General features: G+C 34.8%; 1 protein-coding gene across 5 annotated transcripts; it reads left to right on the plus strand.

Annotated features, from left to right (window-relative positions):
• The first annotated feature begins 5,268 nt into the window (after positions 1–5,268).
• LOC138323339 (heparan-alpha-glucosaminide N-acetyltransferase-like) lies at positions 5,269–24,073 on the plus strand. Of its 5 annotated transcripts, XM_069267884.1 has the most exons (19): positions 5,269–5,329; positions 6,265–6,419; positions 6,633–6,766; positions 8,488–8,615; positions 9,426–9,495; positions 10,072–10,129; positions 11,627–11,743; positions 12,424–12,545; positions 13,072–13,179; positions 14,953–15,107; positions 15,263–15,375; positions 16,128–16,249; positions 17,763–17,889; positions 18,767–18,853; positions 19,502–19,576; positions 20,172–20,242; positions 20,983–21,095; positions 21,374–21,573; positions 23,621–23,757. In XM_069267884.1, exons 1-18 carry the CDS (start codon positions 5,275–5,277, stop codon positions 21,547–21,549), a joined length of 1,986 nt encoding a protein of 661 aa, XP_069123985.1. In that variant the 5' UTR covers positions 5,269–5,274; the 3' UTR covers positions 21,550–21,573; positions 23,621–23,757. The 5 variants fall into 5 exon arrangements, with proteins under 5 accessions (XP_069123985.1, XP_069123984.1, XP_069123986.1 ...); XM_069267883.1 differs by lacking the exon at positions 21,374–21,573 and having other exon boundaries at positions 23,621–24,073; XM_069267885.1 differs by lacking the exons at positions 13,072–13,179; positions 21,374–21,573 and adding an exon at positions 13,686–13,793 and having other exon boundaries at positions 23,621–24,073.
• Positions 24,074–24,511: the final 438 nt, after the last annotated feature.

Here is a 24,511-nt window from a genome sequence, read left to right on the forward strand (position 1 = left end):
TGTTTGCAAACTTTTGTGAGAATCCGCGTAGCGGATTCACACAGTTTGCAAACAAAATTTCTTTCATACCCCGATGAAATTAAAAACTAGTGACTTCAATGCTTAATCGAAAAAAATCCGAGAATGGCGCGAAACCCCGACGTTATCGTGACGTCACAATAGAGACATTGACGTTGCGTATTGATTCAGAAAAAAGAATCCATTGAAAAACCACTATAATGTTACATTTAAACATACTTCATTTTATCAACTAGGGTATAAAATGAATTATAAGTATTGATGTCAATACTTTTTGATTTTATCGGGTTATGAAATCTTTTGTGAGAATCCGCTACGCGGATTCACACAGTTTGCAAACAATTTTTTTTTCATTCCCCGATAAAATTAGAAAATAGTGACATCAATGCTTAAATACATCTGTATAAGGTGGAAAAAATGTGTTAATTAATAATTTATGACATATTCTAATATAAGCTATTATAAATATACATGTAGATTGTATATCTGGCTAATTCATATAGCTAGATGTAAACAAATCGACAGAACGAAATATTTTTATCATCAAGATAATAATAAAAAAAAATATTTGTTTTCATTGTAAATCCGACTTTCTGATTGGCAGATACTTTTTCTTCATACACTGAGAAAAAAATCCTAGAATGGCGCGAAAACCCAACGTTACAATGTCGTCACAATAGAGACGTCGATGTTGCGTATTGATTTAGAAAAAATAATGCATTGGAAAGTCAATGGAATCGTACGTTTAAACATATTTTAAGTTTTCAAGTAGTCTGAAAAATTAATTATAAGCATTGATGTAACTATTTAGTTAAAAAAAATAGTGACATCAATGCTAAAATTAAAAAAAAAAAAAAAAAAAAAAAAAAACATCGTTGGTAGACTACTCGCATTCATTCATCTTTATGCTCCGATGAAAAAAAAAACTCAATTTTCCATGCGAAATATGCAACATAGGCCTATATCGTTGCTTTCGAGCCGACCGTGCAAGTCTGCATGTTGCAAGCGAATCTTCATCAGGTAGATGTGTATTTGCAGACAAAACACGGCGCCACATGTATACCTACATTGGGTCATCCTCGACACTCCATGGGGTTGCTATCACTGACGTTATAATGCCCTTCCAACGGTAGAAACCGGTTTTGTGAAGACTTACTAGAAATATTATTTCTAGCCTCTACAAACTAGGTGGGGTCGATTTTTTTGGTCTCTAGGAGTTTTAAACCCTTCTCAGTAATATATAATAGCACCATGTAGAATACTATTTTACCGATCTAGATCCCTAAAAAGTCTAACAATGATCTATGGGCTATCTGGTGGGTCCAAATTGATAAAATTCTCAGATCCATGTGTTTCCATGCAGTGCTACAGGCCTGAGATGCTGCGTTTATGTATGTGAATCCTTTATATGATTTCGTGCAATTTGACGTGACATCTCATTTTCGGTTCGTGGAACATCATTTCATCTGCTCACTAGCGTTATTTTCAAAGTTTTATTACATTGTATTTTTTTTAATGTACTCGTGTTAAAGCATCTGCATTAAAAGTTCAATAATTTAGCGCGTCGTAACAGCTTCTCTTATAATCTGTTAATTACAGATCCACTGTAAAAAGAAGACCACTCAACCATGGACAACATTTTCATTTTGTATACTTTAATTTCTTTTTATACATCAAGTGGTAAAAACTGTATTGCACATTCGTTTATTTTTGTAAATAATATACAATCTGTACGATAATATCAAATCCTGTGTGAAATTCCATTTGGAATCCTGACTTTTTCGCTTATCAAGTCGGGGTAGGCCAAGGTGAAAATCTCTCTCCATTTTTGTTGTCTGTGTTTCTAATGATCTGGAGGATTTTTTTATATCTAAAGATAGTACCCCCCAAAATCTAAATGAGATTATAACCGAGAATTACGTATTTTATCAGAAGTATTCATAATATTATATGCTGATGATACTGTTATTTTTGCGGAAAGTGATGAAGGTATGCATGCTGGACTGAATATTGTAAAGTATGGAAGTTAGAAGTAGATGTTAATAAAACTAAAGTGATGATATTTAGCAAAACAAAGTGAAGACGACAAAACAACTTTGTACTCGATAACGAAATATTGGAAATTGTAGACTGCTTTAAATATCTTGGATTTTTTGTAGTGGCTAGACAGAGGCTTATAGAACAGGCACAAAAATCTATATTTTCAATTTTTTAAAAATCGAAATCAGGCAATACCAGTTGCTCTTCAACTCAAGCTATTTGGCTCATTAGCTAAGCCAATTTTGTTATATTGGTCAGAAATCTGGGGTTACGAAGATTTAAAGCTTTTAGAACAAACACATCTTAAATTTTATAGAAGAATTTTAAACGTTAGGGCTAGAACGCCTGAGTATGTGATCTACGATGGATTAGGAGATATCCGTTAGAAATAAATGTAAAGCTGAAAGTGTAATTTTTGTTTTCAAATGAAAATAGATTAAGCAATATCTTATGAATAAACTAATGACAAGTTTAAGTCGCAATGGACAGATACGGTTTAAATGGTTAGATCATGTTAAACAGATCTTTAATGATACTGGTTCACACATATATTTGACAGTGAAACACCTATCAATGCAATTTTGTACAACGTGACGCATTTATACAAAAATGGTTCGCAGACATACAATCCTCGTCCAAGGGTCGGTTTTATTCAAAATTTAAAAAAGAATTTATTTTCGAAAGTTATTTAACAAAGTTATCGGAACAAAATAGAATTGATATTACAAAACTTCGTACCTCCTATAAAGTTCTGTATTGAAACTGGACGATGGCTTGGTATCCCAAAAGAGAATAGAATATGAAATTTATATCGTGTTGATATCGGAGATGAATTTCACTATCTTTTCAAATGTGAAATTAAAGCTATTAGAGAAAAATATTTTGCACAGAACTACACCAAATATCCTACTGTATTTAAATTAGAACGTCTATTGAATGTTTGCAGTATCCAAGTTATAAACAAATTTGCAATTTTTCTAAGAAACGTAATGATATTACTTTGTATACAATTATCACTTTCTGTATTAGTATACCATGTACATGTAGATTGTAGTCCATCTTGTTATGTAGATGTCTATGTATATTATTATATCTTCATGTAACATATTTTCAAGTGTCTGAGTGAAACAATTAAAATTTTAAAATCTCGTTAATTGCTCATAAAAAATGAAAAATATCTTGGTGTTCATGAACTGAAACAAGGAAGGTAACTCCCATTAAGATAGTGAATAGTCGGGCAAAGGAAGCCAGTCCTTAGCCAGTCAGGTGGACGTTTTAGGATTCCTATAAATACATGTATAAATTAATTTCTTCGCATTCAGATTAATTTTGACGGGGAATTTTCTTTTTCTATTCAGGCATAAGACATTATACTGAATACATTTCCACTATTTTGCCGATTTCAACCTTTCCTTTGCTTTGCCCGACTATTCACTTTTTAAGTTTTTGATAACGTAGTGTTCATCGCCTTTTGATCTGTATTTTATTGATGTTCATTGATGTTGAGACAAGTAATATAGGGTCCATGTCTAGTTTACAAAATACGAAAGGGTATATTTTACTTTACTGAATCATATTTTTTGCTCGAAAATATAATTTGTGGTACGAGGGTAAATTATATAAATGTTATCGAATAAATTATAGTCTATTCTTTTCTACTTGCTACGGTGGCTGGGAGCGGACATGAAATAAAAAAAATTATTGCATGTGAACGCAATAGTATTGCGTGCGAACGCAAAAGTATTGCGTGTGAACGCAAAAGTATTGCGTGTGAAGGAAATAGTATTGCGCGCGAACGAAATAATTATTGCGTGTGAACGCAATAATATTGCATGTGAACGCAATACTTATTGCGTGCAAACGCAATAGTATTCGCACGCAATACTATTACGTTCATATGCAATAATTATTTCGTTCGCACGCAATATAATTGCGTTCACACGCAATAATTATTGCGTTCGGACGCAATAATTATTTCGTTCACACGCAATAATTATTTTTTTATTTCATGTCCGCTCCCAGCCACCGTAACTTGCTATGTTCAAGCATAAACACTTTTTTTCTTTCAATGTTATATATTGTGTATTTTTAAGCGTGCATGTTTTCTTGCATCTTCTGAAATACAAAAACTAATTAAGTGGAGATAATAAAGTGATCAAGTGTTTAGTGCAGAACATTTGCAGCAAAACATTCTGAGGCTCATTCGATGGCAAAGAAACACATATCAAAACCAGTTAACTCTGCCATGCGAGAGGAATTGAAAGTTAAAGATGCTCCAACGGCGAAATCGGAAAGACCATAAATGGTACTCATCATCTGAACAATACTACAGATGCTTAATCGTGCATATACACGTCTAATTAAAAATACACATTAACTTTATTTTTCTTTTGATGCATAGTCCGGTGGCTTATGTCGGGTTTTGGGGGTCCGTGGGCACTTCTTGATGAAGTTTAACACCATAAACCAAAATGTTCAGTAGGTCGCCCTCTTTCGGAAAAAATGATGATGTCAATTTTTTGACCATGTGGTGAGGTCAAAGTTAGAGGTCAAAGGTCATATGGTCAAATACCTCCTTTGGCAGCCAGAACTTCAAGTTTAAAGGAAGGTCACCTTTCAATTCCTATCATGCTAATTATGTATATTGGAATGTTTTATAATACTTTTAGATAAATATTTTGTCAAAATATCACAAAAAAATCAATGTTGGTCATTTGAGGAAAAACTAAGGGCAAGTAAATAACAATCGTGATCTTAGCTATACACATAAATAGTAAATAATTAGAATTAAATCGGTTTTTTCCACAAAATGGTTTCATAAATGTTGTTATGATAGTTCAGACACTTTGAACAAACTTCAGAATGATCCAAAACTGCCCTCTGAAAATACAATATGATCAAAACAGTGCTATACCCAATCCCGCGTAACAAAGTTTAGTGGCAAGTAGATGGGGGGGGGTTATTGAATTGAACAGACACGAGTGGATATAGGAGCTAAGATGTAAACGGTGATATTTTTCATCACCATTGCTTTCAGTATATTATTTGCGGTCATTATCATCATGATATTTAAATCTCTGTTATCATATATCATCATTCGTGTTTTACGGGAGAGAACGGGCCGTATGTGTATGAAGTACATGTAGCTCGGGACTTTCCGGAAATTTCCGACCATGTCCGAAAATTTTGGTTTCTATTTCCTGTGCCGGTCATGTGATGTCATCTTGTGACAAAATGGCGGCGCCCAGTGTCGTAGTGTTGTTGATATCTGGTAAATGTTTACTAACTTCTCTACTTAATCTAGGGATTAATCGTATGTATACTGCTACTTTGTCTAAACTTCAGTCAAAGTTCTGACATCGTAGAATGTACATTAAGATGAGCTATACTATTTAAAGATAACATGAACTGTTGAATGCCTTGATCTATGACATTCAAACTGTTGAGCAGTTGAACACAACCCTGCATATGGGTAACAGTTACCCATTTGAGTAACAGTTACCTGTTTGCAGTAATCAATAAGTTACCCAATTGAGTAATTATGTGAAAAGAAAACGCATAATGTTGCGTCATAATTTTTTGAATGCCTTACAACTGATCAAAGACTCTATGTTTCTGTGGGTGAAATATCAAATTTGATATCGAGGTTGGGCACAACCCATATGCAGGGTTGTGCCCAACCTGTTGAAAAGTGTCTTTCTTGTGCATGCAATAGGCCTTATATAGTTCAAGTATGTGATAACATCCCCCTGGCGCGCGATCGCGCACACACAGACCATTTGACACACTCTGCGTGCTGTATCATAACTACTACAAGATTATTAAATATAGGCAATTTCTGATAGACAATAACTTTGATGAAAACTTTGATGTTTTAAATGTACGATTTGACTTATTGAGGATGACTATTGATAAATTAAAGCAACAAGTCTTTGAATGTTAGAGGTTTTCTTATCTGCCTGCCTCATATCATGAACTACTGATATCTAGTTACTTGTATATATGTACTTGTAAATAAAGGAAACATGTAATTTTCAAAATTATATTGTTTCACAGTGTAAAGTGTGCATGCTATAGCATTTGAATTGAGGCAAAGTTTAAGTTGTTATTATTTGCAATTATAGTGTACGTCTGTATATAAATACCGGGGTAGCTACAATAATCACTGTAGACTAGTCGACTAATCATTATCTTCTGTAATTGTAGTCATTGTTACGATTGTGTATGGAAATCCTGAGGACGACTTACTGTGCAGTTCCACTGCTATACCACTAGACAAGATGGACAGAGCCAAACTGACGATTATATCTAAAGTTCCTGATAATATCATCCTATGGACTCAGTCAACAGAATGTCATGGGGTATGTTACAATGTATAATACTGTAGCTAAATGAGATCATACAGTTTATCTTATTCCAAACTGCATTTTGATCAATTGCAAGTCAATAAGCCAATTGCTAAACTATACATAATGGTTCTCTGCATATTTTGCTGCTGTGAATATTTATGGAAATTGGGATATAATTTTTTTTTCATTTATTGCATATTATACTAATATGTTCTTCTTATCCAGTGTAAGTTAAAGAAAACTGCTGGAATCCAAAAGAACACCAATTGTACAGTGAGTCTGGATACAAGATGGAAGATGCAGTATCAAATCACTTTTGATTTCAACAAAACTCATCCTTCTCAAGAAGGCAGCTGTCCGTAAGTTTACTAAGCAGACATGAGAGTAACAACCGTATATACATAGTCATATACATATTGAGGACAGTAACTTTATAGTAACAGTACTTAGAGTTAGTGGACACATTTCAATCCTTAGAGTCATATATACATTATTGAATTAAAAACTCTGGTGAGCCAGGATATGATGATGTGCTCAATAACCCAACTAATCATACCTTTTTATATTATGTTTCATGCATGAAAAGTTAGCATGTTTGCTTGAAATGTTGGGAAATATAATAATAATTATAAGAACATTTTTGTGATTTAGAAAAAAGTCCTTTTGACATACAGTACTTAAAAGAAAAAATACTTAAGCACACTAGAATTATATCGCATACACATACACCAATTTTATAGAGATAAGGTAAGGAGTGAATAAGTGGGACACATTTATGATAAGGTTGTACCATATCTCTCTAGAAGATAATCAGTTAGAAATGATCTAATGGATGATATGGGAACAAACAGATGTGATATTGACAGAAGTTTTCAAGAGATTGATTCAAAAGCTAATTATAATGTTTCATAGCCCTATCTGAAAAGTACTACATATCTCACCTAGAATGAGGTAGGAAATGTGCAATCCCTGAAGTTAGTGATCCAATCACATTGCTTTCATGGTCAATGGAGGATATATGAAATCCATGGCTCTGATTGATTTCAAAATAAAATGTGTTTACATAGTATTTTTGTTATATTTGTTTTCTAATATACTAATTGAATATATATATGGAGATCTTCTAGACCCCAGAAATCTGGGAATCAGGAACAATCTCCAAAAATGGACCAGTCCTAATTTGTAAAACATGTTCAAATTGTTTATTTGCTTGAATTAGTTGTGTACAAATAAAACTCTCCTTACTTTAAGATTTTGTCTCTAAGCCATTCACAACTCAACATAAGTTATATTCCCTAATTTAGTATAAGCCCAATGGTTGAAACAGGGAATGACAATCTCATCATTTTTGTAATAGGAAGTTAACGATAATTATATAATGATGAAGAGATAAAACAAAAACTGGCCTTGGTTCAGATCTAGGAAAATTCAAACTTAGGTCGTTTGGTTGTTTGGTGGGTTGAATTTTGTGAACGGCCATGAAGGACACCTGTACATGTTAATGGGTGCAGTGTGTGTACTGGTCAGTGGAAACTCTATCATGTTCCGGTTGTGTCTCTTTGGGATCGTGAAACTCTATCATGTTCCGGTTGTGTCTCTTTGGGATCGTGAAACTCTATCATGTTCCTGTTGTGTCTCTTTGGGATCGTGAAACTCTATCATGTTCCGGTTGTGTCTCTTTGGGATCGTGAAACTCTATCATGTTCCGGTTGTGTCTGTTTGGGATCGTGAAACTCTATCATGTTCCGGTTGTGTCTCTTTGGGATAGTGAAACTCTTGCCCATTTTACAGTGCTATCACTCTGAAGCGTACTGATAATGATACCAAATTAAACAGGACACTTGCTCTGGTCAGACGCTTTAGATATTGAGTAATAGTGGCTCATTCTGGTCTACCAGAGTTACTTCCCTTCATTTCTGTCGGTCATACTGGCAGATTGAAATAAAGGCAAGTAACTCTGACAGATCAGAATGCAAGTGGCTATGGTGGAAAGTGTCAACTCGAATGGATCCAAATAAATGCTAGTTCTATCATTATTACAAATATTGTTCAGATTTCTTCATCTTTTTTATCTTTTCAGACAAGTGACAGAAAAACTAGATGAATATGGTGTCTACTACATTTATGTCCAGCAAAATCCCCACAATGACTCCGTTATGAAATGTGATACTGCTCTACGGATGAATATGCCAGCTGACAGCAACATCCGTAAGTGTTGATGATAGAGGAAAGTGAGTTTAGTGTGATGTTATTTAGACTATTATAAATGACCGTTTCCAAAAGAGTTTTCTGTTGAGCTTGGATACTAATTTTTGTAATTGTTTAAGTCCCAAATCTGTATCTTTCCTAGATTTTTTTTTCATGATTTGAAGAATTTTGAAAAAAAATGCTGTTGTAAATCATGCAGAGACAGGACAGAATCAATGTCAAGATGAGCAATAATGATTTGAAAAGTTTTGATAAAAAATCAAATTAATATTGAACATTGCTAGGTGGGTCCCATTCAGTCAAACAAGCCAAAGTTAGCCACTAGTGTAATGCGTTGTCGAGAATATCATGTAACTACCATAATTATGTATTGTCTATCCGAACTTTTCCGAGAACTGTTAATGAACTTTCCATCTTCCTTTCGACAATAATCATAATTCTATGGCGACCAGTTTAAAATGTAGGCATATTTACAAGTATCGACTTTCAACAACTGCTGTACCAAAGTTATTAAGAAATCATTATAAATATTATTTGATGTAAGTTAATTTCGACAACATATACAAATACTAACAATAGGGTCGAATCTAACTTAACATTTTGTTGATAATTATGTATAGTGAGACTTTAAATACAGTCAAGGCTCATTATCTTGAAGCTAATGAAATTGCTATAAAACTTCAAGCTATCAGAATAATTTTTAATCTTGAATAAATTTCATATATTATTATTTTAGTATATAAGTAAATCATTATAATTTGTTTTTCACTGGCTTGTTAAAATTGTATTTTGAATTTTTCTTTCCTCTAGCTATATATGTTGCCATGGGGATATTTGTTGGCGTTGCATTGTTGTACGTTTTCGCTATCAACTGTCACAGGTAAGTCTAACCCAGCTTCCTAAATTCCGTCTTTGCATATTACAGAGATACCACATATACTGATAGTTATCCATTGTGACATCATCATTTTATGAATGAAATTTAATTCATTTTTTATGAAAATAATGATGTTAAATTTGAAAACACATGACCCCACAATCAATACCTATTTGTAAGAGCAGATAACTGTGTAGTATGCAAATACAGACAATGTATTGTCTGTATTTGAAACCTTGTTAAGTTATTACCCATTACTTTTCCATAGTCATACTGCTCCATTTTCCTGATCCATCCAAAATTTGTCTTTTTAATAGAATTTTAACTATTTAAACTCATCATTTATATATATATAGATTTCCAGTGGTGCTAACACACACCGAAGGATAAGTATCCAGATATAAATCCTATCATGGATACATATATATTATGATATAATTTGTCTTAGAGCAAGCCCTATATAAGCATTATTGTATTTTCTGTAGTATAAGTCGCAACTGGTACACATGGATCATCTCCCAGAAATCTGTTGTTGTGTCCTTGACTTCAGCAACTTCTGTAAGCTTGCTTATGTTTCAGACGACATTGGTGGAACAGGGTGTTGCTAAGCGCTGGAGCGGAGCGTCTGATAGACCCAGTAAGACACAGGAACCACTCAGTATATCTGTAGTTTTTGCCTTGCAGTTTTATTTATCAGCCCTAACCAACATATAGACCAATAATTATTTGTAAATGCACTTTATTCTGCCTGTTTGCATGATCCCTATTGGACCTACACTTTGTTTCTTTGATTATATTTATCCAAAGTAATTTGTCATAAAAGTCATCCACCTTTATTAATCTATGATACCTGCCTGTTAAATTGACTTGGCTAGTCCAATTATAAAGCTTCAATAGGGATTGCCAATTAGATATGTTAATATATTTTATTCACAACTGAGACCATGCTTCAAGTAGATGTTTTGGACTTGTGAAGTTCTGTTGAGTCCCCTTCATTCTACAGGCTTGTGAATAACTTTGGTCAAGTCACAATATTTCGAAAGTGATTTGTTTTAAATGTTCAAAACTACACACTATTGCCTGTGAAACCACTATTTCAATTGTTACCTTCTTTTACTTTTCATTGTGGACCCTAGTTATAAACAAACAGTCCAGTGATGTGAGGTTTTTGTCCAATATCCAACTTTATACATCAGTATCATTCAATAATGAACAAACAGTCCAGTGATGTGAGGTTTTTGTCAAATAATGAACAAACAGTCCAGTGATGTTACTTTTCATTGTGGACCCTAGTTATAAACAAACAGTCCAGTGATGTGAGGTTTTTGTCCAATATCCAACTTTATACATCAGTATCATCAATGTTTTACTTTTCATGTGCTAAAAACAGTGATAACACATCTCAAGTCAATCACAAGGGCCACTCGGTTACTCAGTAAAGCAATACTGCTATAAGCCATGTCTAGGAGAATGGGAAGTAAAAGTAGGTTGTATGTAGTACAATGTAGTAATGATGATAAAACATTTTTACTTAGTGTTTAATGATTATATCTGAAACAATCATGTTAAAGTAATTTTTCCGAGGTGACAAGTAAATAAGGTACAAAAACATTACAGAGTTACCTCCCTTGCAAGTAGGTATCCATTGTGACATCATAGTCTTGTGAGCAAAACTCATGTTGTGTTCTCTGAAAAGTATGATGTTAAGCGCGCAAACACATGAGATCACAATTGATACCTACCCACAAGGATAGATAACTCTTTAATATACAAATACAGTTATACAATTATCTTATATAATGATAAATTAGAAGCATCCATACACTATTGATGGTTTTCCTGTTGCTCCTGGAGTAAATTTCACACAAACTTCCAGCTTGATGTAGTTGATAGTTCATATATGTAGTAGTAGTAGTTAAACTGCTTTAAAATGCATGTTTTAGATTCAATGTAAGCAATTGGGGGTTTTCTGTAACTGTATGATGGGGATTCATTATGGAGGAAATGGCTCAAATAAGTAAAGAAAAAAAGAAAAAGAAAAATAGTTTGTGATCTTGACAGGTAGTTGACCTTGACATTGGTTAATTCTCCAGAATAATGTTTTGGGTAAATTTGACCCATTTTCCCCACACAGCCTCACAATGAGTCTAAGGAAGAGGGAGAAGTTATCAAGGAAAAGAAAACAGAAGGCAGGGGGAGAAGTTTGAGGAGACGTTCAGGGCACCCTAGGGAGTCCCAGACTAAGGGGAGGGTGAGTTGTAGGTGTAGCTGTCTCCCTGGGTACCCACCCTTCACCCCCAGTCCTCTGACCTGGCCGCCCATGGTAGCAGCTAGATACCCTGTTTGGCTTGTCTATTCCTGTCGCTTTCTATACAAAAATGATATTACATTATATTTCAGGTTTTGCAACTGCTATTCCTATATTTTTTCTGGTGTTTGGGTATTTCATTGTATTAGCATGCTTGGCCTTGGTAACCATCATTTGTATTCTTATCTTCACATATGTTATGAAGTGGATGTAGGCTCTATGTTCATACATTACATTAATTGTTTATGGCTGCAGACATATGTTTATTATGCCTGTGTATATGTATTAGGTATGTATGTGGATTCTGTTTTCTGAAGTAGCACCTGATGGTATACATAACCTTTATAATCGAAACTGTTTCACAAAGCCAAAATATCCATATACTCAAAGATAAAGCAAGTGTGCAGAATTCATTCAAGTTTACATGTGGTATCTCTGATAAAAGGAATCCACTGAGACAATGAATTGAGATATGTTCCCATGACTGCTGCTGTAGACTGATTTGAGGAAGATATGTCTAATTACTGTTACAGAGAGATAATGATGATGTTCTTTAATGTGAGAGTAATTAAGTCTCCTCACGATTTCTGATGGTACCTTATTAAGGCTGATTTCCATTACAGCATGCCTACGCCTCACAAGACCTAGGAAGTATGCAAAATATGAACACCAACATCAACCCGGTGGACAATGAGGTGAGCAGACCTAAAAAGGAGCGTCTTAAATCCCTGGATACTTTCAGAGGGTGAGTCTGGCATCATTCATAGTCTAATAAGGGTTTATTTCTAGATCGGAATATCAAAGGTATAGCTACAAGTTTAGTAGACTGTCATGTTTCTAGAGTGTTAAAAAATCACCAGAATCCTAGACAGGTGACAAGAAGTCTTGAGAAATGTTTAGGATGGTCAAATCCTCCTATACTTTCAACATGTCAGTGAAGACACATTCAGGAGACACTCAAGTCCCAATACAACTTCACAGAACTTGTAAATAACTTGTGTTGTGATGGTCTACTAAACAAGACTATTTTAGATTAGACAGGTTATAATATATGTACTTTTACAATGTCATTTCAAAATAAAGTCTCTATATTCTATCATGAAAATAAGAAGATGTTTCCTCCTGTTTATGTTTATTTTATTACAACAAGGTTTCCATCTGTTTTTGCCAGCATGAATTGTGTGTATAAACCAAATCATTTTCATTCTTTATATATTACTTTTTATACTCACTTATAGCTATTAACACAAGTTTATCATTCTTTTTTTCAGAATCAGTATTGTGATAATGATATTTGTAAACTACAAGGGTGGGGGGTACTGGTTTTTCCACCACGCCCGCTGGAACGGGCTCACAGTGGCAGACCTAGTGTTCCCGTGGTAAGGCATGCACAAAGGGAGACAACTCTAAAAGTCTCACCAGCTTGGCTTGGTTTGCTGTTTGCATGTATTACTTACTAATCGGACTGTTACTCTCTGATTTAGCTTGTCTAGTTTCTTAGCATGTCAACTTTAATTGGCTCAACTTTAAGTTAACATTGGCTGTATCAGAACTGTCATTTCATTTCATATCAGATTTTATGAAATTCATTTCAAAATTATATTAAAATATTTAATTCCAATAACATGTCTGAATATCAACCTTGATTCAATATGTTTCTGATTAATGTTTTCTTGGTAATCATATGACCTGCAAAAAATTGCTTCAGGCTCATGTTTAATAAAATCTAATATGAAATGAAAGCTTCTGTAATATCCTATACATGCGTATAAACTAACAATTTGAGTTTGTCTCCGTTGTAGAAATTTTGCTGTCCTGCTTCACTACATATTTCTATAACCATAATAACCAATATATTAGTGTCTTTTATCTCGCTTTCTTGTAGATTGAGTTTAGTGATTATGTGTTTTGTTAACTATGGAGGCGGAGGGTACTGGTTCTTTGCCCATTCTGACTGGAATGGCATTACAGTAGCAGATTTAGTCTTCCCTTGGTAGGTCTTTTATATATTGAACATTCAAAATAGAAAATTAGAATAAATTGAAATCTGTGACAATTATTTCTATGATACTGAAAAAAACTGTTAATCCATTTATCATCTCTCCCAGGAAAACATTAACAAAATTAAGTAATTGTGAAAAATAATTTTGTGCAAAAGATTATTTGTGAAGTCAAAGTACATGGTAGGAATGAATCTGTAGTTGTAGCTTAAACAAGCTTTGTTCTTTATCCATAGTAGTTGTAGCTAAAACAAGCTTTGTTCTTGTATCCATAGTAGTTGTAGCTAAAACAAGCTTTGTTCTTGTATCCATAGTAGTGGTAGCTAAAACAAGCTTTGTTCTTGTATCCATAGTAGTGGTAGCTAAAACAAGTTTTGTTCTTGTATCCATAGTAGTTGTAGGTAAAACAAGCTTTGTTCTTGTATCCATAGTAGTTGTAGCTAAAACAAGCTTTGTTCTTGTATCCATAGTAGTTGAAAACGGCTCGTAGCTCTTCAGCTATTTACATTTGCATTTATATGTGTGAATTCAAGTTCTTATTAAAGATGATTTCTCCAAAAATGGCATCTTTAAATTATAATTAATAATTCTGAGATACCACAATAAAATGCCTATTATTTGTATTATATTTCACAATTTATTGTTTCATCTAGCATGGAGTTCTGACAAGTTGTGATAGAATCTGAATATCAGAAAATGTTGGCTTTTGCTGCTGAATTTGTTTAGCATGTATCACTAGTATTTACAAATACAATGTAGACAAAATCATATGCACATTAACAATGAATATTAAATTTGATATTTACATTAGAATGCTGCCTCTTTTACTTCATTAGTTGACCTTTTTGAAATATATGTTTTGGTGTCAACATTTAATAGTAAAACATGTGTATAATGGTATATGTATACAATCAATTCATATCATTAAAAATTATCATTTTACCATACACTTTAACCATGCTTTATGCTAATTTTCAGAGAAATTCTAAATCAATTTCTTTTAGTTGAAATTGGGCTTTTAGAGTCCTTTTGAGGTTTTAAAAATATTTTATGTCCATAAAGATATATATAAGTATTCTAAAGCACACCTATTAAATTGTTTTTTAAGGCCTTTTAGATCACTAATTTTCTATAACTGTTCCTACTTTGTAGGTTTGTGTTCATCATGGGAACATCTATGGCGTACTCCTACAGTTCTCTCCTACAGAAATGTGTCCCCAAATGGAAAATATTTTTAAAGATTTTCAAAAGGTCCTGTATCCTCTTTGTTCTGGGTTTAATTGTGAACACAGCGGGAGGTCACTCACGTAAGTATCTAGATCTACATCGCACATTTCAAATCTTTGACTTCATTCATAATATCCATTTGACTAGTTTACCTTTCAAACTTGGCGTTACACTACTTGATCTAGAGCTGTTGAAATATATATAAATGTTAAATGTTGACCTTTGACCTCCACAGCCGTGTCCTTGCCTCACCTGAGAATCCCAGGGGTACTACAGAGGTTTGCCCTCACCTACCTCGTGACGGCCTCTGTACATCTACTGTTTGTCCGTGAGACCGATATTCATATGGTGAGTTGATATAAATGTTGTATTCTATTCAATCAAGAATGCAACTCCACACTTATTTGAATATTCTAGTTATTTGCATGTTTTCTTTTGGATAAATAAATGTCTATGTATGTAAACAGAGTCCTCTGTATTGTCGTGCTAGGAACATTGAGATTGTTTGATAACTTTGCCTATTTTCACAGCATTAGTACTGCAGTCGGGCAAAAGACATTGAGATTGTTTGATAACTTTGTCTATTTTCACAGCATTAGTACTGCAGTCGGGCATGAGACATTGAGATTGTTTGATAACTTTGCCTATTTTCACAGCATTAGTACTGGAGTCAGGCGAGAGACATTGAGCATTTTTTGATAACTTATCTATTTTCACGGCATTAGTACTGGAGTCAGGCGAGAGACATTGAGATTGTTTGATAACTTTGTCTATTTTCACAGCATTAGTACTGCAGTCGGGCATGAGACATTGAGATTGTTTGATAACTTTGCCTATTTTCACAGCATTAGTACTGGAGTCAGGCGAGAGATATTGAGCATTGTTTGATAACTTTGTCTATATTCACAGCATTAGTACTGGAGTCAGGCGAGAGACATTGAGCATTTTTTGATAACTTATCTATTTTCACGGCATTAGTACTGGAGTCAGGCGAGAGACATTGAGCATTTTTTGATAACTTTGTCTATTTTCACGGCATTAGTACTGGAGTCAGGCGAGAGGCATTGAGCATTGTTTGATAACTTTGTCTATTTTCACAGCATTCTTACTGGAGTCGGGCGAGGGACATACTGTATTACTGGCCGGAATGGATGATCCACCTCACGTTAGTCGCCTTACACTGTGCTCTTACATTTGGCTTGGATGTCCCTAACTGTCCAAAGTAGGTTTACTTACATTTTAATGTTCTGTCAAATATGGTATCCATATATGTCCAAAGTATGTATACAATGTGCTTACATTTTACAATGGATTGGTTATATATAATGAAGACCCAATGTGAGGTATTTTTTGGTCCTGGTCAGTCATCTTACACAAAACATGGATGTCGTGTACGGAATGAATTCCTCTTTATTAATAGTATAAAAAACTTCCCAAAACCGATCCCTCCCAATTCCGAATACCGGACCGATTTTGAGATCGGAATAGTCAAATGTAACTAAAATACACTTCTGAAAACCGGCCTTACCTGTGCGACACCGATAAATTACATTGAGGTCTGATCAACCGACCGTGAAATACACACGTACCTGTACCATAGCTGTTGCATGCCATGTCCTTGGGCATGTATACAGATGTGAATGGTTATAGGTACACGGTAATTATACCCGAGATGGTGGTGTAATTATTTCATCATGCCAGTTGTTAAGATATCTAACGAAGGTCTACCATGTGCACGCGGTTTATTTACTCTAAGAATACAAGCAGAGCTAGTAATAAAGAGAAAGTTTCGTATTCAAATCACACGTTTTTTTATTTACATATGTAGTTGTCGGATAACGTAAATTATCTGTATGAAGAAGCCGAAGCCATGTATTGTTTTAGAAAATGACTATGTCATATAATGACCGGCATCGACTAATCATCGTGTAATTAGACCATATAATTTGATTCTTGACGTAACCGGAAGCGATCGGTCGTATGTAGGTTGCAGACGAGAAACATCCCCAAGAACATTCACGCAACTAAATAACTAAACTCCGTTTATAAGCGGTTACAAAGTCAAGTTTGCTGTAATCCATTCCTTTTAAACGTATGATTCTCTCTTTTGTGATAACATTCACATTAACAATCAATATCGGTCGGTTTTAACGAACACTAGGCATACATGCGGTGCACTAATGTAAAAAACGACTTCTGATCGATTAAATCCGGATCGTGATGATCGGTATTCGGTTCACTTCTCCAAACCGAACCCTCTCTAAACCGGCCGAAACTACATGCACCAACCATGATCGGTTTCGGGAGGTTCCACTGTACATATATAGATATATAGATTTATTCTGACAACACACATGTAACATGTACAGGATTTATAATCCTATAACAGTCAGCTCTTGAATTGCTAAGAAGACTTTTGTGGCTGATTTTTCCAGTGTGAATCAAGTTCATATTCAAATTGTTGTCCTGGAGTGAACAACATGTGTCTACGTGTACATATAACTTGACTACCTGGCAGGTGTTATGTGAAGTTAAAATGTATATGCTAATGAATTCAAACATATAGTGATATCATTCGCAACTTTTTATTCAATTCCTAAAGAGTTTTTTAAAAAGATGTTTTAACAACTTAAAATTTGGACATTTTTCCTTGAACACCCAGTTCCATAAGCTGATGATAACAGGATAAGTGTATGTATCACTTTCTCTTTACCTTTCTCCTGTATTAATTACAGAGGGTATCTGGGCCCTGGGGGTGAGGCTGACAAGGGGAAGTATTCCAACTGTACCGGAGGAGCAGCAGGATACATAGATAGACAGGTCCTAGGGGACACTCACATCTATAACAGCCCTACATGTAAGGTAGGTGTCATATAGTTAGCTCACCTGGTCGGGTCCTACATGTAAGGTAGGTGTCATATAGTTAGCTCACCTGGCTGGAAAGTCTAAGGTAAAGCTATTACAATGGTATAGGCCATCTGGCATTCTAATACTTTTATTTCTTCTTCATAACTGCAGTTGATTATAGCATGTAACACTAATGAGTGAAGGTTTAATTGTATCATTTGGCGGGTGGTAAGCCTCAATGGATCTGGACTGGGACAAGTTCAGTAAGGATGGATTGACCTATATAATGGATATCATTGAGACTGGCAGAATCCCTACAGACTGGTATATAGTGATACAAACCAACCAATGAAAATCATTTATTTTAGACTGGTATGATCCCTTTGGGGTTGTAATTCAAAACAGAACAACTGTTATATGGTTCATAGTCTCAGATCCATAAAATGGAAATGACACCAAAAGGTTGATACATGTATGTACATACTGTATATATATTAGGGTTTATTTAAGTAAAAACACTACTTGTGGCAGTTCCAAACTTGGAATGAGTAATGTAATTTTGTTATTTGCCATTTTTACTATAATATCCATGTAAGAGATAGGGGCTTACTTTGTCTCTTGTTTTTGTATACCAGTCCTATTCCATATTTACATATTACATGTATTTGTCCTTGCTGGTAGGAATTGATTGTGACATCATGTGTACATGAGCACAACATTGTATTTTTCAGAGAAAGAGACATAAGTTTCACTAACAAAATAATGATATTACAATTACAACTACTGACTTGCAAGGGCAGATAATTTGTAAAACTCTGTAATATGCAAAGACAGAATACATTTATAATATATGAACTTCTGATTAAACTTCTTACTCGTATATTTGTTTCAGGAAATTTACAACACAAAAGTACCATATGATCCTGAAGGAATTTTGGGTACTCTCACTTCTTGTTTCATGTGCTTCCTGGGATTACAGGTAAATCTAATGTGGGTTTACAGATAAATTTAATGTGGATTTACAGGTAAATTTAAAATGGGTTTACAAGTAAATACAATGTGGGTTTACAGGTAAATATAATGTGAGTTTACAGGTAAATTTAATGTGGGTTTACAGGTAAATTTAATGTGGATTTACAGGTAAATACAATCTGGGTTTACAGGTAAATATAATGTGGCTTTACTGGTAAATTTAATGTGGGTTTGTAGGTAAATTTATTGTGGGTTTACAGGTATATTTAATGTGGGTTTACAGGTAAATATAATATGGGGTTACAGGTAAATTTAATGTGGTTTTACAGGTAAATATAATGTGGGTTTACAGGTAAATTAAATATGGATTTACAGGTGTATTTAACATTATGTGTATATACCTGTGTGCTTCCATGGCTATATGTATAATCATGTTACTCATTTACTATCATATCTACACAAACCTGAGTTTACAGATGTATTGTTGTATCTACACACTTTGCAGGTTAACATGTATCAATATACACAGGTTGGTCAATTTTCTAGGTACACCAGCTTTAATATTCACCATAATCTAAACTTATGTAAATAATCCTTATAGTACCAATGGGGCATATTAATATAATTATCAATAACAATGTGGTTGTTTTGACAGGCTGGGAAAATCCTGATCTATTTCAATGACGTTAGAGGTCGTGTCGTACGCTTCCTGTGCTGGGGGTTTGTACTGGTAAGTATAAAGAATCTAACACGATTCAGTCCAGTAGATATCTCAAGCCAGATTGAAGGTTTAGGTTAGTTAGTACAATGCTTGCCGAATGCTAATCAGTTAATATCTTTGGACAGTGTAAATATACCTCCCTACACTTGACAAACAGATATTAACAGGCATTAAATCCGGCTCACCAAATATGCAGCAAAATTGAGGATAATAGAAAATGTTTTTTTGTGGTTATGCCTTATGTATGACTTCACATAATTGTTTAGTTTAGTATGATAAGGTTGTCTTGTTCATAACAATCATAGCACTGCAACCTCATGATGTACCATATATGAAATTTTCACATACAAATACTGGTACATTTAAACCGTTAAACATAGTTTCACTTAGTCTTTTGCAAAACTTAAAATATATTGCTGTAGCTTTCACAGTACTCAGTTATATTAACATCTTCTGTCGAGGCATTCTTTGTTTTCAAAGTTTCTGAATTATGATTTTGTTGATAACACTTGTACTTTTCCTTTTTCCAATATGTTCTTTTTTTCTTTTTCTTTTTTTAAATATAAGATATTATTCTGTTTCACTACAATGATCTGTTTTGCAGTGCCTGGTTGCTGCCATTTTATGTAAATTCAATAAAGACGACGGATGGATACCTATCAATAAAAATCTCTGGTTTGTATATCTATTTGGATCTTAAGACACTGGGCAGTTCAAAGCCCTATGTAAATATATATACATGTAAAACATATTCTTTGATGTTCCACTGGAAATGGATTTATCAATGCATTACCTGTCTTATATCCTTTTTTTAACATATAAAATGAAAAGGAGCCCATTCAAACTATACAGAGGGACCCCATTATATCTGAAAAGAACCTTGTTTAGGGAACACCCAGCACAAATCCTGATTTGTAATCTATTGATTCTGTGATTCAATTTTTGAAACACTTAGTCAATATTCCTTTGTGGACTTAATTTCCAAAACATTGAATTTTACAGGGTTGAGTCCTATGGCCATTGTTTTTTCTTTCAATTGACTTGCACATCAGATATGTCAAAGAGACAGCATATATATTATAAAAATTAATGACTTTTAATTTGTTCCAAATGGTGTTATATTACACTGAAAGAATCTAAGATAATGACCTGAAGCTCCACCTTTAGTATTACTTAATTCTACCAGGGTTGTATATCACCATATAGACCTCACCAAAAATTTGTAATATTGACTTTTTGTACCAGATTTAGACATGATAATAGTCTCATTTATTGACTTGTTCTGTACATTATTAGATAACAAGAAAATTGCCTGAATTTAGGTATGAGAAATCTGCTTCTACCTTTAAAAAAAAAAAATTCTGTCCTCATAAAACAAATATCAGACTCCTATACGGCCATTGATCATGTTTCAGGTCGCTGTCCTTTGTAATGTGCCTAGCTGGGATGGCGTTCATCGTCCTAATACTGTGTTACCTTTTCATAGACGTGTGGAAAATATGGAATGGGGCGCCATTTTATTATCCAGGTAAACAATGCATCTATTGCGTCGGACATACAAGGATTTTATTTCATTACTAATTAAACTACTTTGCGTATACAGAGTTATCACCCTTACAAGTAAATATCTATCGTAACGTCGTTACTTTGTGATTAAGATCTTGTAGTTTTCTCTGAAAAATATGATTTGGCTCTTACAAAAACACGACATAACAATTAGTACCTTGTACGTTCAAGGGAAGATAACTCTGTGATATTTAAACGCCGAATACCTGGCTGTACGTTTCTGTGTCTAACTGCCTGTAGGGATGAACTCCATCTTCATGTACATGGCCCATGAGGTATTAGACAACAGTTTCCCTGTGAGTTTCTCCGTAGACGCGACCCATACCCAGCGACTGGCGGTCAATCTATGGGGGCCCGTCTTTTGGTGTGGTGTCACATTCATGATGCATGAGAGGAAAATCTTTATTTCTGTTTAACACATTCTACTGACGTATCCTGTGGTATGGTTTGCTATCTCTCTACCATTACACAGTGTACACCATCACACTCCCTTCCTATTCCATCCCCTACTACATCTCACTCCCTTCCTATTCCATCCCCTACTACATCTCGCTCCCTTCCTATTCCATCCCCTACTACATCTCACTCCCTTCCTATTCCATCCCCTACTACATCTCACTCCCTTCCTATTCCATCCCCTACTACATCTCACTCCCTTCCTATTCCATCCCCTACTACATCTCACTCCCTTCCTATTCCATCCCCTACTACATCTCACTCCCTTCCTATTTCCATTCCCTACTACATCTCACTCCCTTCCTATTCCATCCCCTACTACATCTCACTCCCTTCCTATTCATCCCCTACTACATCTCACTCCCTTCCTATTCCATCCCCTACTACATCTCACTCCCTTCCTATTCCATCCCCTACTACATCTCACTCCCTTCCTATTCCATCCCCTACTACATCTCACTCCCTTCCTATTCCATCCCCTACTACATCTCACTCCCTTCCTATTCCATCCCCTACTCACACTCCTCATCCTCCCTATAATCTCCTATTCCATCACCCCTACTACATCTCACTCCCTTCCTATTCCATCCCTACTACATCTCACTCCCTTCCTATTCCCCCTACTACATCTCACTCCCTTCCTATTCCATCCCCTACTACATCTCACTCCCTTCCTATTCCATCCCCTACTACATCTCACTCCCTTCCTATTCCATCCCCTACTACATCTCACTCCCTTCCTATTCCATCCCCTACTACATCTCACTCCCTTCCTATTCCATCCCCTACTACATCTCACTCCCTTCCTATTCCATCCCCTACTACATCTCGCTCCCTTCCTATTCCATCCCCTACTACATCTCACTCCCTTCCTATCCCCTACTACATCTCACTCCCTTCCTATTCCATCCCCTACTACATCTCACTCCCTTCCTATTCCATCCCCTACTACATCTCACTCCCTTCCTATTCCATCCCCTACTACATCTCACTCCCTTCCTATTCCATCCCCTACTACATCTCACTCCCTTCCTATTCCACCCCCTACTACCTTATGCTGTAGTTTACATTGTATCAATCAGTTAATGGGGATCTCATCTTAATGAGCCACATTTGGGGACATATTCCTCAAGCAAAGTTCTTTGACTTTGCTAAAGAAATGAATTATTTCTTTACTTGGATATTGTGATAATTTTCTCTGTACAATGTATTGGGACTAGAGTTTATTAAAACAAGCCCAGGAATGACATCATACACTGGGAAGTTTTGTTAGGAGCTGCACTCTCTACTAAATTAAAAATGATCTTCTTTGATATTATACATTTGGCTGGCTTATGCTTATTCACACTGATTCACTCTTAGATTCCTCAGCCTAGTTGTGCAACATGAGATTTTTTAAATCTTGCTTTTAATGATAATCGTTTCACTCTCCAAATATTTATGTGAATGCTAAAAATATCTCGTCAGCAGAAACAATTGGCAGGTGTTGTAAAATAAAAAAAATGTGGACTGATTTTTGGTAAAGCTGTATATTTTTGATAATCTGTGTCCACAAGTGTGTCACCATCATCCCCGTCACCATTCACATCACTGACTTACAACACCCCACCAAACTATACACAGAAAATATTACATTCACATCGCTATGTAGCTTACTTTGCATTTTCCTTTAAAATTAACTTTTTCCCATTGTTATGTGTATAATCTACACTGCTCTCCTTTATTTTGAATATACATGGAAAAAAATTATTATTTCATTATTGGGTATTTAACATGTGCACACATTTATCAGTTTGATGTTACTTGTCAACACTTCTCACTACTGATTACAGGAATGAAAATGTATTCGTTTGAATAGCATGTGGTTCTTTAAACACCTTTTATGCCCTCCCATAAAGTAATAGTTGCTAAAAGTATTACCCATGTCTGTCCCATCCATTCAGGGTCCATTCTGATTTCATACAGAGGTAGGGGCATTATATTTTCCTATAGACATGTCATATTTTCATTTGTTTCATGTTTTATTTACAGGAATGAACTCTATTGTTATCTATATGGGCCATGAAGTGTTACACAATGCCTTCCCTGTCAAGTGGGCGGTGTCTCCCACACATGCAGCCCTGCTGCCGATGAACCTGTGGGGGACTGCCTTCTGGGTGTTTGTAGCTGTGTTCCTGTACTGTAAAAAGGTCTTTGTGGCTATCTAATCCAGTAGGGGAGCTGTCAAAGACTGTCAGCCAATCCAATGTTGATCTGGTGTAGGGTATTGAGAATGTTTCAGTAATTAAAAGTTGATTTGGATTACACCATTTCGCTGGTTATTTTCACAAAACAAAAATTTGTGATTTTGACTTAAAACGAGAAAATTATATTTAAACGACTTAAAATTCTGTGATATCACTATAAGGGTACATAGATTTTTCCATAACTTATTGTAAACATGAAATTTTGCAACTGCAACAGTGACCCATGAAATTGTGCAAATATAATCCACACAAAAATATAATCCACAAGAAATTCACCACCTATTCATGATGTTTTTAACTAATCAAATCAAGTGCTACATTTTCTACAGACAATTATGTAATTTACACAGCCAAGGAGTATTATAATGTTATTTATAGCTCGTCATCTATATATGTAATCGCAGCCAACTGGCTGTTATTCACCGAGTTGGTTAATATGCATGTATATATTTTCAAAAACATTTTAAATCGTTTTACAGTAGCTACTCTGTAGTAACTCTCACAATATTTATCTCTTGTTTATGAATGAGCTGTGTGACTGATATGTAAATAAAATGCAAGCGTGTTGTGTATGTTATATGAGTATGAAAGCCATGTCCAATTTGTGAGGTGTAAGTGACTTGTGAATGGATTTAATAAAACCCATAAGTGCATACATATTCATTAAACCATTTTA

Source organism: Argopecten irradians, chromosome 5, assembly GCF_041381155.1.
Source record: "Argopecten irradians isolate NY chromosome 5, Ai_NY, whole genome shotgun sequence".
In the NCBI taxonomy this organism is placed as follows: domain Eukaryota; kingdom Metazoa; phylum Mollusca; class Bivalvia; order Pectinida; family Pectinidae; genus Argopecten; species Argopecten irradians.

Coding starts and splice junctions, on each gene's coding strand:
- LOC138323339 (XM_069267883.1), top strand. CDS start 5,275: ATGTCATCTTGTGACAAAATGGCGGCGCCCAGTGTCGTAGTGTTGTTG. Junction 11,744..12,423: donor AGTCCCAGACTAAGGGGAGG/GTGAGTTGTAGG, acceptor TTTCCATTACAG/CATGCCTACGCCTCACAAGA. Junction 15,376..16,127: donor GTGAGACCGATATTCATATG/GTGAGTTGATAT, acceptor CTATTTTCACAG/CATTCTTACTGGAGTCGGGC.